The sequence below is a fragment of the Falco peregrinus genome, chromosome 2, assembly GCF_023634155.1.
Source record: "Falco peregrinus isolate bFalPer1 chromosome 2, bFalPer1.pri, whole genome shotgun sequence".
Lineage (NCBI taxonomy): Eukaryota > Metazoa > Chordata > Aves > Falconiformes > Falconidae > Falco > Falco peregrinus.
Window position 1 is genome coordinate 70,561,982 of NC_073722.1, and position 18,752 is coordinate 70,580,733.

An 18,752-nucleotide genomic window follows, 5' to 3' on the forward strand; every position below is an offset into this window, starting at 1 on the left:
CCTGCCTGAGGTCATTTAGCTGCTGAGCAGAACTGTTGATGGAGCCCAAGCCTGTTATTTCCACTTTCTACATTCTGCATGCTTTTATCCTGTCTCTTCTCCAGGGAGAAGCAAACTGAAGTCTGGCCCTCTGTGTGTACCAGCAGTTCTCAGTTATTAAAGCCTGATGTTTTATTGAAGAGTCCATCTATCCACTTCAGAGTTACTGGAGATCTACCAGAGTAAGAACACTCTAGCTGGCATTTCTATTCCATTTCTCTGGGGTATCAGCGCACACACACACACCCCTCACCTCTGTTTCAGTGAAGGATTATACAGCACTAAACATTGCCCCAAATCTGAGATGTGCTGTTTGAACAGCGACAGGTTATCCTCCTGCTGCTGACTCAAATTACCACTGAAGACAAAAGGACTGATACTCAGAGGCATCCACAGTTGTGAGCAGACCTCCAAAAGGTGTTTGCCTGATAAAATGGTCCTGCAACTTCCTTATTATTCCAGAGGGGCTAGCTGTAGCTGCCTAGTGGCTCTATATTTCTATAACTACAATTCAAGCCTCTCATAACTGGCCTGGCACAAACTGCACACTGTGCTTGGACACAGATGTGACACGAGGTTACATTTTGAATTACATAGATCTAAAAGAACATAGCTAGAGAGAAGCACTTTAGAATCAAGCCATACTTCAGGGAAGCACACCTGGCAGGCAGGCCAAGTGTTCACATATCAGGCTGAATATGGGTTAAAGTTTTTACAGATACCACCCTCAAGGAACTACTAGTGAGCAGCCAAACTTTCCCCTCTTGGCCATGTTTGAAGCTATTCTCTTGATAAAGAATATTCTTTCCAGTCATGAAAGTTCAAAAAATTACATGGCTGAAAGGACATGAAGTTTAACATAAATGAGAAGTCCTTTAACAACTGCATTGGGAGAGGCTGGGGGAGAAATGCTGGTAGCTGGCATTCTCAGCCTTTGCCCTACTCAAAGTACAGGATACATATTATTAATAGCATGAAAATGTTTACTGACACAAGACAAGTATACTCCATGTTACAGCATCCCTTGAATCACTCTGGTAACACAAGCCAGCTTGGACTGCAGCAGCTCAAACAGTGTATTTTAGCCTGCATATGACCAGCAGAGCTCCAATACCTGCACAGGGCTCTTACCAATGCCTGGATGAAATTTATGATGCTGTTCTTTATCTGTACAGCAATAAATTACATGGAACTTGTCTATCTAAGAGACCACATGTCTCCCTGTGCCACGCTGCCACAGCTGCTGTCAGCAGAAAGATTCACACCAGACACATTTGGTATTAAAGAAGGGGGGGGGAAAAAAAAAAAAGTCAGTTGTCAGCAAGACTGACTCACTAGGGGACAGGCTGGTTTGCAATTTACTCCCACCTTTGGTTTGAAATAGCTAAAATCTACTGAACCTTAAAGCAGGCTAAAAGGTACACTACTTTCTCAGGAACACAATCAAGAGTGATGTTTTTTAGACATTTCTGAAAACTATGCTTGCTTTCTAACTCCTGATTGTTTTCCTTTTTCTAGGGTTACGAATAGGAAAGTAATGTGAGGTCTTTATCTTTTAAGACACTGTCCTTTAACCCAACACCTAGACCCCAGAAGAGCCACATTTTAGTAAAACAGGATTTCAGATAGCATTATAGGAAAGAACAGTATAGCAGAGAGAGGTACTCCTATAGCTCTTCTTTATCTGCAGAAGGGATGCCACCTATTTTGTTACAAAGGCCTGGCCTTTCTCTGGTTTAGTTTGGTAAAGGCTACAGGTAACACAACATGCACATTTAAGTGAGTTTGATGAGACCTCTGAGCAGAACCAAAAGATGTCTGCTGTTAAACTTAATAGGAAGACAGCTATTATATTTTAAAACCACCTTTTTTGTGCTCTGCTTGCCTGTCCTTAATTGGTCCAGTTAATTAGTGCTAGGATACAAGCTTCAATAGCACATGCTAAAAAAAGACAGAACTGTTTCACAGCTGGGGAACAGACTTTTCTGAAGCTGAGTATTACCTAATGAGCATCTAAATCTGAGGATAGCTCTATTTTGCAGGTAAAATATTGAATGCCAATTCTACAATAAGGCATTCACATTTTATCTGTGTGGGTACAAGGCTCTACTCCCAGATTCTAGTAAGATTGCTTCACTTTTCCAACCTTAGTACAAATTATAAATAATGATTCCTTGGGGAGCAAAAAATTTCCTGAGGAACCACAACAGCTTCTCAAAATACAGCTATCTAGTAATAAAAATAAGTCTACTTTTCTTATATAGAAACAAGAAACACAGCAAACACATAACATTTCGGAGTGGCTAAAGAGCTGACTTGCTCTATTATCACCTACAGGAATAAGTGCTCATATATTCATATCACGGTGATTAGCATTCCACAACTGGATCTTTTCCATCACTCACTAGGCAAATCAATTGTTTTCACATCTGCCTGTAGCTCATATTCCCCAAAAGGATCTCAGTGATCATATTGTTTTTCCATTTTCCAATGTACTGTCTGACCTCTTCCCTCAAGGCCTTGCACAATTGCACTTTAGTCAATCACTTCTTATTGATTTGTTAGTGCTTGCTCATTCCCCATCTATCTTTGCTTTATTGGATATAATTTGTTATGGTCTAGGGCTTTTTTATGTGTCCTGTCATCCACTTACTGCTCTTCCCACCCTTGTTGCTTTAGATTTCTTGTTTAGCTTTACACTTCTGATCTGTTTAACTTTCATTCCAGTTAAAGTCTAAATTCCATCTTCCCTTGATTTATCCCTCTTTCGTACAATATCTGTGCAGCCAAAACAAACCTCAGATTTCAGCATGCCAGTCTCCACTTCAGACTTTACATAAAGTGCTGTTATTTTGTGAATTTATAGGGTTCTAGCAAAAATCCTTTCTTGGTTTATAATTCCTCCTGACACTTCTGTTTTGTGTCACACATACAATTTAGCACTGCATACATTTCCTTCTTATTGTAAAGAAAAAAGAAGAACAAAAAGTGCCTGGAAACATTTTTTCAGAATTCATCCAAAGCCAAATCCTGTCTGGTTACCTGAAGATCAACCTGCTTTCTACAGGGCACAAACGCTGGCTCGTTTGCAGCTGCCATATTTCCTTTCTTGGCTTTGTAAAGACTGACATGCTGAATCTTGGAAACTGCGATCATTTCACTTCTTGGGCTACTTTTCCTTCCAAAGTTCTGCAGTGGTATCAAATCACTGCTCCCTATTGCACCACCACAGAAGAAATGACCACGTATTGCCTTACACTCATGCGGGAGTCAGTCTGAACCTCACATACAGGATACAATTATTGGGAAACCCACTTTTCTAGTTGGCCTTTTCACTCATCACAGCAATTGAGAATCTTTTTGGTCCTCTTAGCAGTAACTAAACATTGTCAACCAGCACAGGCTACATACAATCAATGCTGTCGACTACCAAAAGCTGACTGAGAACTGTGGTCCAGGCAACTTGAGCGAAGATTAAGTGAAATTTTTGATTTTAATACAAGATTTTCTTAGCTGGAAAATCCTCAGTTCACTTTAATACAACATCAACCATTCAGCTGATGGGAAACTTGGACTTAAGCTGCTCTTCAAGTCCACCTATAAAAGCAGAAAAGGATTCATATAAAGAGAGTCAGGGTTTAACATGGGAGTAGCTTGGAGAAACAATTCCCTAGTCCTTTCTTTTCTTAGGATTCTGTTCTCTCTGACCACTCCCTCTTTTACTGTCTCATTTTTTGGACATCACATTCATGAATGACAGGAACAGTGACGCCAGCTTATTGAGCACCTGGATGATGAGCCAGTAATAACAAAACTCCTTCTTTATATCAACAAACTTCTTCAACGCACTGGCCCATGGCACATTCAACACACAATCAAAAGAGATATCCGTGGAAGCCTTGACAGTAGGTTTGTAGGCATAAAACACTGCAGCTTTCCAGGAGTTTTCTGCTTAAGACCACACCAGTGCACTCAAGGTACCAAGAAAGTCATAAACAGTTCCTGTCAGAAAGGAGCGGGAGACCAATAGAAAAAAATTTAGTAGAGGGAAACAGTTGGTGCTAAATACTCCCTTCCACATTTCAAAGAGGCATATTTCCAACTAGTTCTGGTCTAGACCTGTAGAATGCACACCTTTCAGTGTCTGAAGTGAACCCAGTGAGCACCATAAGTGCATTTTCCCTTTTAGCTTTATCTGAAAAGAAACCAACGTGCATGCTCCAAAATTCTTCTGCATTGTGAATGAAAGCATGGTGAGCAGGAATAACTGGAGCATTTAAAAGCACACAGGTTGATGCTGGTGTCTTGAAATTAACTGAAGCAGCTAAAATTCTAAACTCCACACATCATTGACATGTACACTAAATTAGTGCCAGTAAGGAAGAGTCACTGAGCTTGCAGCGCTCCACTTTGCCAGCAAAGATGACCCATAGAGTCACTAACCTTAGAGTCCAGCAGCACAGAACTGCTATACCAGGAACTCCAAAATAACTTACCCAAGCTTTTCTATCAGTTAGCATGATGCTGCTGTTAAGCCGATCAGTACACAACAGTGTCAACCCAGAAATCAAGTTAAGTAAGAACTGGGGATAGGAAAGATGCTATGTAGCTCTTCACTAGGAAGTGGAGATTTTGCCTGTTTTCTCTACTATAACTCTTTATGGGCTTTCACAAATATAAATAAACCAGAATGACAAGTATCAACAGGCACTGAAGTCATGATGCAGGGCTTCTCCCAAAAACTGTCTGACAATGAGCGATGCTACAAATGTAATGCGAGTAGGACTGATCTGCAATTTCATATCAGCTCTCTCTTCACTACAAGCTGGGAACACATAAAGAAAGCTCTCCATTTCTCTACTCCGAAACAAAACAAAAAAAGGAAATGTCCCAGCTGAATCTCTGTCCCCTTTTCACACTCCTCACGAGAATGTGTGGGTATAGATCTGTGGGTGGATGTTTGAGAACAAGGCATGTTCCTCTACACAACTGTATGCTATAGTAAGGTTAATTTATTGCCTTTCATGTCTGACAAGATGTAAGAAAACAAATTTAATTTTCTGAAGAGTACTGGCTTTATTCAAGTAAATGCAAGGGGAATTCAACTCACCATCTGCAAGAACTGCTTCATAAATGTAAGACAAAGAGTCTCCAAGATTTTCATTCTGTGGCTTACCTAGGAAAAAAGATTAAGTTCTTTTAATGGTATCTACCTAGAAATATCCCTAACTGGTCATCGACTTTCATGACACTATCTCATCTCACTACTATCCTACTTGATTGTTTCATAGAATCTTTACTTTGCTCTAAGGAAGATCTTAACATCAGAAATCAAGCTAGGAAAAAAAAAAAAAGAAAAAAATGGTAAAATAAAACAGTTAAGCAACCTAAACTCTCAGAAATAAGGAAATACCATGATAGCAATTTCCATTTTCTTTTTTTAGATGTAATTCTGTATGTTATTTAAGATGTAAGATAAAACTATTTTAAAGCTAAAGTTTTGCAGATAGGAAAAAAAATATCCAAGGACTAGCGGAGAGGAACAATCCTAGACAGATCTTGAGATGGAACTGTATTTAAATTTTTTTCAATAAACATTCCTGTGACTGATCTTTTCAATTTACTATAGCAGGTAAGAAAAATGGACTTCAGGAAGAAGAGAAGTTTGCCTGAAAGTCAATATAGCAAACAATGCAAAAGGAGTGGGGCAAAAATGAAAGAGAAAAAAATCCCATGCAGGAAAGTGAGAAATGGAAAATGGATGCAGGCATTAGGGTTTGGAAGACAACTGTGTAGGGCTGTGTTTGATAACACAATAAATCTGGCTACAGAGTTCCCAGTATTGGGTCAAAAAAAAGATGGCCACATCATGTAAAATACTGGTCCAATATTAAAAAACTGTCAGTTCCGATTTGCTGAAATTATTTTTGGCTTAGTAACCACCAGGAGACTTTCTGCCATATTAAGCAATGTCTGTCTATGCCACTCTTTCTTTATGCTGGATCAAGTTATCACCTGGTTTTCCACATCTGAGGTAACATTCACATAAGAGATACAAGGCCTTCTTGAGCTCCATATTGTGAGATCCAACTAACTCAACAAACATGCTGTTACACAGCATCTGTGGGATCCCAGTCAAGATCCTGTGTTATATTGCTGGGTACGCTGGAAGTGACTAACTAATATTACTACAATGGACCAAGTCTGAAAAGTAAGAGTCACTGAGTAAGGGCACCAAGGCTGGGATGTGAAGAGGAGCCTGGGAAAGCAATTGCATTAAAATGACTTCATTAAGGTTGCGTAAACCCAAACACTCAAAAGCAGTCTTTCTCCTTTGAAGTATATTGCTGACTATTTCTTTTAAATTGATCTTGTGGACAGTGCACAAGTTAGACCTACTCTGGCATTGACTTGTGGTTTTGTACTTAAAGAAGGTGTTGTTTACCTGATTTGATTCAGTTATTCTTGTAATAACAGAAGTCCAGTGAAGGAGGAGAGAATTCCAGTGAGGGGAAAGGGCAGTGATATTAGCTGACTGCTGATCTAGAGAATTTAGGTAATTTCAGGTTCCCATCCTGAAGTTTTCAGGCAAAGAGCTAGAAGGCTTTTAAAACATGCTTTTCAGACGTGCTCATTAGTTTTGCATTGCACTTTATACGAAAGACGTTACAGCTGACCTGCAGACATCTCAGCAGTCACAAATGCATTTGAAATTAAAGGAAGTTTGAATATAAACATAAAAAAATATTGTAGACTGTTATGTGTTATGAGAAGTAATGTCTTAAAGTGATTTCAGAACTGGAAGAAATGCTTCACCCTGATCATGCTAAATACTAGTACATAAAATGATAACCCACTGTTTGACAGTACTCAATACAGAACAGAGTTCTACAGGAATGCACATTAGGAAATTAATAATTCTGTTTTCTCAACAGGATTTGAATGGCATTCAGTACATAAATAATGCAACTGCAAACTCAAACACAAAACAAAGTATCAAATAACTGGTAATTAACTGAGCACTATTTATCCTGTATACTAATGAGGGCAGGTTCTTCGTGGGGGAGGAAGAATGCACTTACATAATTAAAGGCAATCAATGCAACGAACAATGGTCCTACCTAAAGTTTAATAGGCTAATTTGTGCCTGTATCTTTTTGACATTTGAACACCTAACTTTCTAACTGTAATAACATTTTCTGGACCAAGATCTGTCCTTATAGCCATTTAAGTACGTACAGAGAGACCCTAACAAGAGCAAAATCTGAATCTAAATAAAAAAGTTGTTTTTTTCAGTATGAAATTAAGTAGGTGATACATAGGTGTTACAACTTTTCAAATCTGAAAAACCACATGACACATTGTATCCTATTTTCAAAAAGCTGGCACTAACTCAACAGAAATACATCATGGTGAAATTGCAAATAGCAATTTTGTTGTAACAAAACGTGTGTGCCACAAAATATACAAGGAATGCATTTCCAGAAAACTTCTCTAGATGCCTACCAACAACTTTTCAGTAATTGTGATTGATAACCACAGTGCAAAACATGATGAGAGTCAGTAATGCATTATGTGAAGGACGTGTAAAACTACAGATTCATACAGCCATATTACGGTTCTAGCTGCAAAATATCTGCTGGAAATCTTGAATTATTTGTAACCTTTAGAAATAACATCACAACTGCAACTAAATACTAACTGATCATGGTTGTGCCATAAACAAGACATAAATTTGGATGGTGTCCACTTGCAACCTTGAAAGAACAGACTAATGATAATAAATCCATTAATTAATTTTAAAATATATAACCTAAAGAAGCAACAGTAAAATCAGATTACATTAAATTAGTACATGTTGTTGCAATAATGTTTTTGTTCTAGCCACATTTTTTATTATTAATAAAACCTTTTATGAGGTTGTCCTAAGTGTTAAAAAACATTCACTTTAAGATGTCAGTGTATTTACTTTTCCAAGTGTAAGCAGTTTAGTGTCAAAAGTAAGAGGAAAACACATCACATACATGATGCATACTTCAGAATCCAGGGGTACAGGTCACCACGACTGGCTAGACAGATCAAAACACGAGCTACCTAGAAACCTGACTACATAATTAACTAAGTCTTCTCTGGATTTTGCAGGAACGAGAAAAAACAAAGAACTCAAACAGTTTAAGCAGCAGGGGGTGGTAGTTTCAAAATCCCATCTGTGGCTGCCACCTCCAGGCTGCCACTTCAGTTTCTCTTCTGGTTTGAAATAGCCAGGATCACATACCAGATGAAAAAAAGCGACACTAACTTTTTTTTTTGTTGACAGTTGTCCCCATTAAAAATCCCCATCAGGGTACTGGCATCCCAGCAATCATCCTCTGTGGAGATGGAGAAACAGAACTTCTCAGGAAAAATTATCAATCTGGTAATCTTCGCAGCGGTCCAAAGACTCACTGGCAGGGCAAAACAGAAACTAGGACTATACTGGAGCATACTTCTGCTAACAAAATGTCCTTTCTGTCCTTCTGCCTATGATAAATTCATACAGATTATTTTTGTTTTAATAAAAAAATTTAATTGGCATTTGAGGTGCTCCTCAATAAGCCGATGACCTCATTACCTTAAAGCACCAACAGTGGTATCCACTGCCTGATTGTAAATACATTGAAGGAGGAGGAAAGGGAGGCACAACTGAGTAGTCTCATCTACCGCAACTTCCACAGCAGCAAACTGTTGCAGCACATACAAACTAGCAGGCTGCAACAAGGCTTTACCATTGGTCAGATTCGACTGTCTGTGCTGTATCTTCTTCCTCCAGCAATCAGACCACACAACTCCTCCTCCATCCAACCCCCCTCTCCTACAATCTTCAGGGCTATTTAACCACTTAGTGGGAACGAGCTACAGCTGCACATTTTCCATGTCAATCAACCCACTGCCTCTGAGGCAAGGTCACAGCTGCATGTTATCAATGCTAATCAACCCACTGCCTTCATTCCTCTACAGTGAACGAGGCCAGAACTACCTCCATTCCTCCCTCCTCCATTTACTCAATCTTGTGTGACCTTGTAAGAAATCTTTACAATCAAGACACTTAATTCACACACACAAAGCCACAGTGTATTCAGTGCTCACAAACAAACCAACCCCAAAATTCTAGTGATTCTGTTTTCTCTTCAACGGTGGTTCCTATTAGCACTTCGTGCTTGTCAGCTTCATTTCTTCGTAGATTGCAAGTCATTGTGAAAACATAGGTGAAACACTTGCCCACTGAAGAGAATGATAAAGTTCCCACCTAAATTAAGGGGTTTAGCTCATCAGCACAAGTCTTGCTGACAGTCTAGGAAAATGTATCATTATTGGTTACTCATATTTGAGTACCAATGTGAAGAGGATTTTACAGAACAAGCAAAGAAGTGATTCAGAATGTGAAGTATTACTTCAGTATTCAACATTATATCCAAATGCCTGCTACAATTCCAATAAAACCTATGCCACTGTTCTAGAAATGAAACAAGAGATACCATAAAAACATATGGTAAAAATATAGTGATTTATTCCTCTTTTTCTGTGACCTGCACAATGAAAATTAGCCCCATATTTGAAGCAGGCTGAAGATTTGTATGTTAAGCCCTATCATAAGCTCCCAGCCTCTTTGTCCTTCATTTACTATTAGAGACAAATACCCAGCTAGTATCTCATTACTTCAGATCTAAACCTTACTAATAGTTGCAAAAGAGTTTTCTTAACATTCCTTTTCATGGTGATTAAAATTGTGTGCAGGTACACTGAATATTTAAGTAACAATCAGAAATGAACAGCATATTGCTGTCTCAGATAAAAGTTACATATTCATTCTGAGAATCTTTCCTGGGCTTTCAAAACAGTACATAGAGTTTTCTAGTTGGGTTATGTCACTTTACATACCTCTTCTCACTTTTTGATAAAATAGCAGGTAATGAATAGATACACATAAGTTTGTTGAGCAGTTCCCAAATATCAAATTTTCTAGAAGTAGATTCTCTTCATTTTTTTTTATTTTTTTTTTGGGGGGGGGGGGTGTGTGTAAGAAAAAAAAAGAAAGAAAAAAAAGGATAACACTGCTTAGAGAAAAGGCTGGAAGTCGAAGTGACAAGTGTTGTTTAGTTGAACTGTAAACAACAAAACCTAATAAAACAGCAAGCACACTAATGGATACTTCTGATTCCTGAGCTGTACTGAAAGTCCCACAAAAAAAGTCTCATAAAAGTGTCAGCACACTTTAGAAACAGTGTCACAGAAAATTATTTTTGAATCATCAGTACAGAGGCACGAATAACTACAGGGAATTCAGGACATTTAAAGTGCCAAGTAACTACCTCCAACTGCAAATATCTATCTGTATCTACAAATCTCCTGCTTAAACATAAGGCTCGCCTGAATTTGAAGTGGAAGTGTTTCAAGACTAAACAAAAAAAACCCAGCTATGTCTAGGCTAAAATCCACCAGGGTACATTGAAAGTATGTCAATTTAATATAAAAAGGGGTACACACTTCAGCAGACCAAGGAGAAGCTGTAGAAAGAAAAAGGGAAGGGAAAAGACAGATGCAAACAAAATGTGTCTCCTGATTCTACTTTCAGCAATATTAGAGAAAGCTGTTAAAGCTAAGTCAGAATTCTAGAGTCACACTGGGCCATCTTAAATGTTAACACTGAATAAAAGAATTTCTAAGTGTTCTACTCTTTCCCTGAGGTTTATCTTTTTTTATGACAATAGGCCCTTACACAAAATTCAAAACCAACTCTAAATCTAAAAGGTAGAGGTTTCAAACAGTGAAGTATTTTGTGAACAAGTCCTGCTAAAGGAATATTTTGACATCAATAAAAATATTTATGTTCCTCTTCATGCATAAGGTGAATATAATAAAATCTGTCACCATCCAGGAAACATATGTTAGGCCAGTTGCCATGTCTCAGTTCTCCCTTTACTCCTCCAAGAACATGTTCAAACAGAAATTACAAACCCTTCAGATTTTGTGTTTGAATCAGATTACAGGGCAAACAAGCTCTCTATTGGGTACAAACCCCCCTGCATCTTCCATTGTATTTAGTTTTACTGAACATTTTAATTAGTATTGGGTTTGGCTTAGAATTTTTTGCATATATACTACTTTAAAAGGTAGAAAGAAGTTTTAGCAGATAAAGAGCCCTACCTGCTCCAACAAGATGAAACTAATACCATCTTGTAAGTAGAAGGTTTCAGCAAAATAACTGGGGGGGGAGGGGGGCATATAAAATTAGATTTAATTTGCATTCTTTCCATCTCAGACTATAAAGACAATGCAAAGAGAATACCATCTAGGAGAGAAGACACAGCTGAGAACTTACCTTGCCTAGGAAATTTGCAAAGTACGGAGAAAGCTGTAGTGGAAGGGTGGTGATTACTAGCACCTAAGCTATTATTAAAATTCTTCAAGACTGTGAGGTAACAACCTGATTTAGCATCCGTCTCCAGTTGTTCTAACTACCTACAAGTCATTCCTGAGCCCTGGCATCAATTAGACCTAGGATCTCAATACCATGCTGCCCTAAGGGATTAACAGAATTTAGTTGCAGTGGTGTAGAGCAGCATAGTGCCATGTAATCATTGTAATTAAAGTGCATCACTAAATTTTTAGACTTCGGTAAAGTGATAGCTCTTGTTAATACTGAGGAGACAAGGAGGTGCAAATGCATGGAGGAAGAAGTTAACAGCAATGAAGAGTTTATGGGGGAAAAAAATAAAAAGGAATGGGAAAGCATGAAGAACATACACAAAAGTGTTTTCATCAGTATCTCCAAAAGCAATGTAAGGGACAAGGGACAAGCACTGAAAACAATTTAAAATGACAGAAGATGATGATCCATATGAAGAGATATGGGAAATCTCGTAAATGCATAGTCCTGAAGAAAGGCATAAAATTTGCTCCAAAGCAAAAATAATCCAAGCATACTTAATAACCCCTTAGCAAGCCATTTTAAATACAAGGGAAAAATCTTCTTCCCAGATGTGTAATCTGTCAAAATCCCTGCCACAGATATCACAAAGGCTAAGAACTTAACAGGGTTCTACAAAAGTGTATCATAAATACAGACACTGCAAACAGTCACCATTACCTTTAAGCAAAGGTAAATAATGATAAAATACGCACATCTTCATCCCTCAGAGATTAAATCAACACCCAGGTGACAGCAAATCTAGCACTTGGAATACTTTCACTGTGCAACACAGAGCAGTGCAGAGGTCTCCTAGCAAGCACCTATCTGAGCTGGCCTGCCTGATGACCGGGGCACACCAATATAGAAAAAACAGGGCCAAGGCAGTTCTCAACTATGTGTATGGAGGAGGGCTTACAGCTTGAGGCACCACAGGCAGCAACACTAATCCCAGTCCTGGACCTAGTTCAGTCAATTTAACTTGTCCCAGCTACAGTCTGTGCATCCCTGGTATAGGTGTACACATTGACACTGAGGCTTTCAACAACTATTCACTAATTGAGCTTTGTACTCGTCTCTGAAGTTACTGATAGTGACCACTGCCAAAGAAAAGGTCATTTGAGCACTTATTAGTCTTTCGACATTACAATGTAATTAAAATTAGTCTTTCGACATTACAAAGTAAGGGCACATGCAATAAATACTTCTGCGAACGCACAGACCTAAGAAAAGAACCATCATCTGTCTTCTAGGAAACACTTTTATCAGAAAAGTTTGCAATTTCCTGTGCAACTGACTGCTTCTGGACCCAGCTCCCTGCTGTATACACACACATAGAGAGAGCATAGACCCGCTGTTTTCATTCCAGTAAAAAGCTGTAATGACCCCCAAAACTTAAAAAGTCTGAGAGACACTTGAAAAGATATACTGAGGAAAAGGTTAAAAAATACTGGACAGCAAGAAATGTTAGAACAGGAGATGGTTAGGCAGGAGAAGTTTAAAACTTTGTTTTGAAAACACTGATATGATATTAGCCACACTGTGTGTAGACATATTCTGGGCAGGTTTGCAAGCCTCATAGTACGCTTAAGTTTATCCGCTCAAGCACAAGGCATTAGGGACATCTAGATAGGTCACACTGACTGAACTAGGGTCTCTCTATCCCTGTGTTCAAAAGAATATTCTTGGTTGTTCATCTGCACCCAAAACCTGGTTAATTTCTAAGTAAGAACCCTGAACTGCAGGATGTCTTTCTCAAGCCCAAACTCCCATTCCAGTAAAATGGCACCTTGCAGGTAACAAAGACAGGAACACAATGTTCTGCTTAGATAAAATCATGATAACATAGCAAGAGCTGAGAGGAGGTAAGAGATCTATAGACTATAAAGAACTAGTAGTAAGTATGCTTTTAAAGCAAAACACACAGCTATTTAGTTGAAACCTGTACACAACTTATATCACCTTGCCAAAATGGCCCATGCATCTATCTTTCTAAAGCTATTTCTTCTTTATATTTGTGCAGCCTGACAAAGTTAAACTGCAGGTTAAACTAAACCATGTGTACAGACTGCCATTTCAGTACCTCTCACTCTCACGAGAGGAGGTTTACTTACATTCCAGAAGTGCTAATCTCTACAACAATGCTTCTTTGTAGTTTCCATGGACGTGTGAAAACATACAAACTGGATAGTTTTAGTCCTTACTACTTGGGTTGGCAAAAGGGGAAGAAACTTCTGCTCTTATTTTCTGTGTCACACAGAAAATGATGCCATCCACAAAACTGGGTCTTAGTAATTATTTTTCACTGTCAGATTTATCTAAAGAGATATATACACTGTCACATTACGGCATTTTGAAAAAGATAAAACATAAACCCCTAGTTTTGTACGGTTTCTGAGATTTGTAAATCCAAGAAACAGAGAAACAAGTGCATATCAGGTCTTCAATCTGACCATGAAGCGATGGTAGGATCACAGGTGCCAGCAGCAGATTTGAGGCTTTCCAAAACTGCTTTGCTGCAAAAATGAAGCTGGACTAAGAGTGCACTATCTCATCACACTTCAATAAGAAATGCATCACAGAACTAAAACTGTTGGACCAAGCTGAAGAGACATAATTCAGATTTTCTGGAAAAAAATATCACTTTTTCTTCCAAATGATACTAATACAGCTAACTTTTAATAACCATACAAAGTTTTCAGTTTTAGATTACCTGGTTGAATAATTCCAGTAACAACAGAGAGATACTCCTCAGGTTCCTGATCAGTGGAAATCTCTTTGCTGCCTCCATCTAAGGTCAGTATCTCATAAAGAATCTCCGAGTTCTCCACCCCACAAAGTAGAATCACCACGTTATCTGGAGGTTTTAGAACTTGCTCCAGAAAATAACTCCTCTTTCGATTCAGGCAGTTAAGAAGTCCACACGATAGTATCAGGAGTTTACATTTGTAACAGGGTAAAGAGAACAGCTCCTGGTGCTTGAAAGATGAAGTCTCTAGATTGTAGAGTAAGATTCCTCCTTCATTCACTATGTGTCCAAAAAGACATTTTAAATACAAAGCCCACTCTTCTGCTTCTTGTTCATATATCACGAGAATATCCTTCGTATTTCCTAGAGAGAAAAAAAATATTAAAAAATAATTTCAAATGCATTTTGAATCCATTATAAATATCAGAAGACAGATAGTTATGTTTTCCCCCCCTCTTAAAAAACCTTGAGGTGCTGGACAGGTTATCACCTTGAAATGATAACCATCTACTTATTTCTAGACCAAGGCAGAAAGATCACCCACAAAAATGCTGGTAAAATACCTCAAAATAATATATGTTTAGCATAGCTTCAACTAGTATTTCAGAATAAATACTGAAATTGCAGTGTAGAAAGCAGAGCGTATTCACACATTCTGCTTACTCCTAGATTCTTGACAAATAGGTGATACTATTAAAAATGCAACAGTTAGCTATCAATGGTAAAGGTAAAGCATATATATTTGAACACTGGACATGATCTGACTTCATTAGAAACACGATTTGTATGTTCAGGATATTTTGGCAGCATGGTATTAAGACAGTTGTTATCGATCTCTCTTTCCTGTCCTTATTCTAACAAAATTATTTACGAACCTGACAAAAATAAATCTAGAACTACATTTTTTTAGTTCTGCTTTCCTTTCAAGATGTAAAGCATGATGCCACAAAATGTAAAACATGACTAATACTCTTCCACATGTTAACTAGGGTGACAGTATGTAAAAGGCAACAGGCACAAGCTGAAACACAGGAGGCTCCCTCTGAGCATCAGGAAACTATTTTTTTGTTGTGAGCACTGGCAGGTTGTGGAATCTCCATCCCTGAAGGTACAGAGGGTACCTGGACATGGTCCTGGCTCTAGGTGGCCCTGCTTCAGCAGGGTGGTTGTACAAGACAGCCTCCTGATGCCCCTTCCAACCTCTAGCATTTTGTGATTCTGTGAAACAATAGAAAACCTGTGATTTGCTGACCAATAAAATATACATTAAAACACCATGGTAGTATACACTAAAATACCCCTGGGGTAGTTCACAGTAACAGCCCTGTCAAGCAACAGTAAGAGACTCGGGAATAGAAGTAGCTGCTGCACTTAACCCTCCATTGAACTTGACTGTGTCTCCCAGGTTCCTGATGGGTCAGGCAACCCGATGGACACTTGTCTGCAGTGCACCAGAGCTTCTTTGCAGGTGAGCATCTAAGCTGTCTCTTGATAGTCACAAAGAAGCAAGGAAATGGTGGGCATACACAGAATTAAAGTGTTTCTTGGGCGCACAATGGATCTGGATAGTGGGATGCGCCATTGGAAGCATAATACTGATGTAGCTAATGATAATAAAAACTTGTCAAGGATCCCACATAAGTCTTTGTACAAAAGAAGAAAACGAACCTATATCTCCAGTCTAGGATCAGTGCTTTATCTATTGGACTTCCCTTCTTTTTAGAATACATTCTTTCTAAATTTTAATATAATCTAAATTTTGTTCATTCATCTTTTACTCAGGAGATGTTTCAAAGTCTACCCACCTGAAGGCTGACTAAAACTTGTACCATAGGGGGACACTGTGGCTTAGTCTCTTCACATTGCTGTATGTATATAAACTGCTTGGAGAATTGCTGCTATCTTTTAAACATTTGTGACTACTCCTCCTTTCAAAGTCATTGGAAATCATATAGGGCCATGCTCAATATGGTAGTGGGTGATGATATTTCAAGATAACTGACCCTGACCAATATATTAGAGCAAGGTAGTATTTGTCAAAATGTATTTGGAAAGGTAACCGCTACATTTTCAATGGTAAAAGCATTCTGACAAATTCCTGTTTCTGCTGAAATGCTGAAATAAAAATAAATAGTAGCATATTTCTCATTTAACTCAGCAAAACTATGTGGGTTTTGACACTAGGATAAGAAACCTTGCTTGTTGCAATGTTGTTTTCAGCAGCTCATTTGGTTTTCCATAAATTTGTCTCACAATAAAGAGACAAAAAGCTATGAAGCTTGTTGCACAGTTTCAAAAGAAGAAATTATGTTAACAGAGCTGTAAGGCCAGAAGCTCTTCCAGTCTTATCACACCATTCCACATCACAGGAAATGGAATCACCTTGCACCTTCTATTTTCAGTCCCTGTTTACTAAAAGTACTGTAGTGGTCCTTCAAAAATAAGGATTTAAAGAGGATGCTTAGTCCATGAAGATTCAAGAATTCATTCTTTACATTTTGCTTGAATTTGCTTAGTTTCAACTTCCAGCCACAGAATATAATTTTATCTATTTCTGCAAGCTTAAAGAAGTACCTGCTCTCAGAAATCTGTCCCCTAAAGTCTTCAGACTCCCATGAAGTGACTCTTAGCCTTTCCTTCATTACAGTTTGTAAATTGGAATTATTACTCTTCCCACTACAAGAGAGGCTTTGCAGAACTCCTACCATTCTTTCTGCACTTTTGTGAACTCCCACCCCTTCAAAATACTTTTTGAGGAACCCAAAAACATACACAGCGTTGAAGCTCCTTGATAAAGTGTATGGGAAGAATAAAATAATCTCATTTGAGATTACCTTGGATGTTCATGGAAAGTTCATACTAACTCTTTAACTTAAAAAGTCTCATTTTAAGTTCACGCACATCTGTGTTTCCTTCTATTATCATGGACTTGGGTAAAGACATAGCTAAATGGAATTGCAGGGGGGTATAAAAAAGCATATTTAAATTGAATGGTAAAAATGTTTGGTTTTTTTATAGCCTCACAGAATCTTCGTGTCCTGATTGTGCTGAAGAGGGATCTGCTGGTGTCTCCCACTTGACCAAAAGCCTAAGTATCCTCTCCATGTAGAAGGCGAGCATTAGTAAGAAATAGTGCACAACTGCGCCTCGTCCCTGTGAAGACTGGAAGCACCCACGAAGCATTCCCATATGCCAGAGCAGGAATTAACTGCTGGACTCAAACATTCAGGCACAGCTGAAGAGCTCTCTGTGTGCTGGGCATGGAGGAGTAATTCCTTCAGTAGAAATATTCTTAAAGAGCTGACATTATGTAATAATCATAATAAAAATATACATAAGGTATAAAGTTCACCCCTGTGCAAATGGACAGTACAAGGCTTGGGCATTCAAGAAATGCTAAAGATAAAAGTGAGCAAATTGCATTGAAATGCTAAAAGAAGACACAGTAATTCTATTTCCATTCAGCGTATCTACACCCAAGTCCACAGCTTTGATCTTAGCTAAGTATGCATGAGTGTTTTAAGACGTTTATTGTAGGCTCGACTTTATTTCTTTTTAACTATATTGATTTTTATATATAAGAAAGCTTTATTTATATAAGAAAAGGGAGCAAAATACACCTAACACCATACTTGATGGAAGAAAGACTATGCAACATACATCTCATAAAACACTAATTTAATATGGCTGCCATATTTAATTTGTCTGTCTATACGTAAAGGGAAGAGCCATACTGTTGAGGAGAGACTCATATGAGTGAGGTATTTCACAGTGGACTTCGGTGCAATGTTTATTGGTTTGAAGAAAACAGCTAGTGCTATAAAGTCACCTGTGGGAAACCAAATGTGGGTTTGTTTTGAATTACATGCTTGTATTTTTTTTTTCTGCTATTGATCTGCCTTCTGTATTGAAAGTTAACTTCGATATTAAGCAGGAATGCAAGAACTACATCTTACTTCCCCAAAATTATTTTAAGAGATCAAATATCGGTATTTCAAAATGCTTGCCTGACTTTAAATGTAGAGTCAAAGCTTACCCTAGGGATAGTTATGAAGTCCCCTGTCTAAAACCTACTCCATGTGCCTTTAGCTTTTTCCTATTAAACAATGGTTTTGCCTTCAGAAATTTTGCAAACGTGTAGATGCTTGAATGCATCTTACTTGAAAATTAAAGCCCACCTAAAACTCTGCCTTCAAAACAGTACCATTTTAACCTGAAACAACAAAAACTGGCCTATCTTTAATGCGACACTACCCAATACTGAATACACAGTAACAATGCTTAACTTCTCAGCTAGAGTTTTTTCCCTTCATTATTTTCATCTTTCACTGAATATTTCTTTGAAGTTACTGCACTTGGAATATAATAAAAGTTGAGATGAATTTTGTTCCCTTGAAAGTTAATGTAATAGGAACTATCATATCCTGAAAAAATTAAGCCATGCTTCAACTACTCGTGCTTGGAAACTGACTCAAAGGTAGAAATAAAATGTATTATTAGTTCAGCAGTGAGAAACGG

The 18,752-nt window shown here is 38.1% G+C and overlaps 1 protein-coding gene across 6 annotated transcripts in view; it reads right to left on the reverse strand.

Annotated features, from left to right (window-relative positions):
• The window catches only part of BANK1 (B cell scaffold protein with ankyrin repeats 1), a 167,069-nt gene that overhangs the window by 128,555 nt on the left and 19,762 nt on the right, over positions 1-18,752 (reverse strand). For 3 of the 6 annotated variants that reach the window (XM_055796558.1, XM_055796557.1, XM_055796559.1), the window contains exons 2-3: positions 14,199-14,597; positions 5,150-5,215 (exon numbers count right to left, since the gene is read on the reverse strand). In XM_055796558.1, the coding sequence (XP_055652533.1) occupies positions 5,150-5,215; positions 14,199-14,597 (465 nt within the window). Of the gene's footprint in view, positions 1-5,149; positions 5,216-14,198; positions 14,598-15,355; positions 15,453-18,752 lie in introns of all 6 variants that reach the window. The other 3 variants (XM_055796560.1, XM_055796561.1, XM_055796562.1) reach the window with 2 other exon arrangements.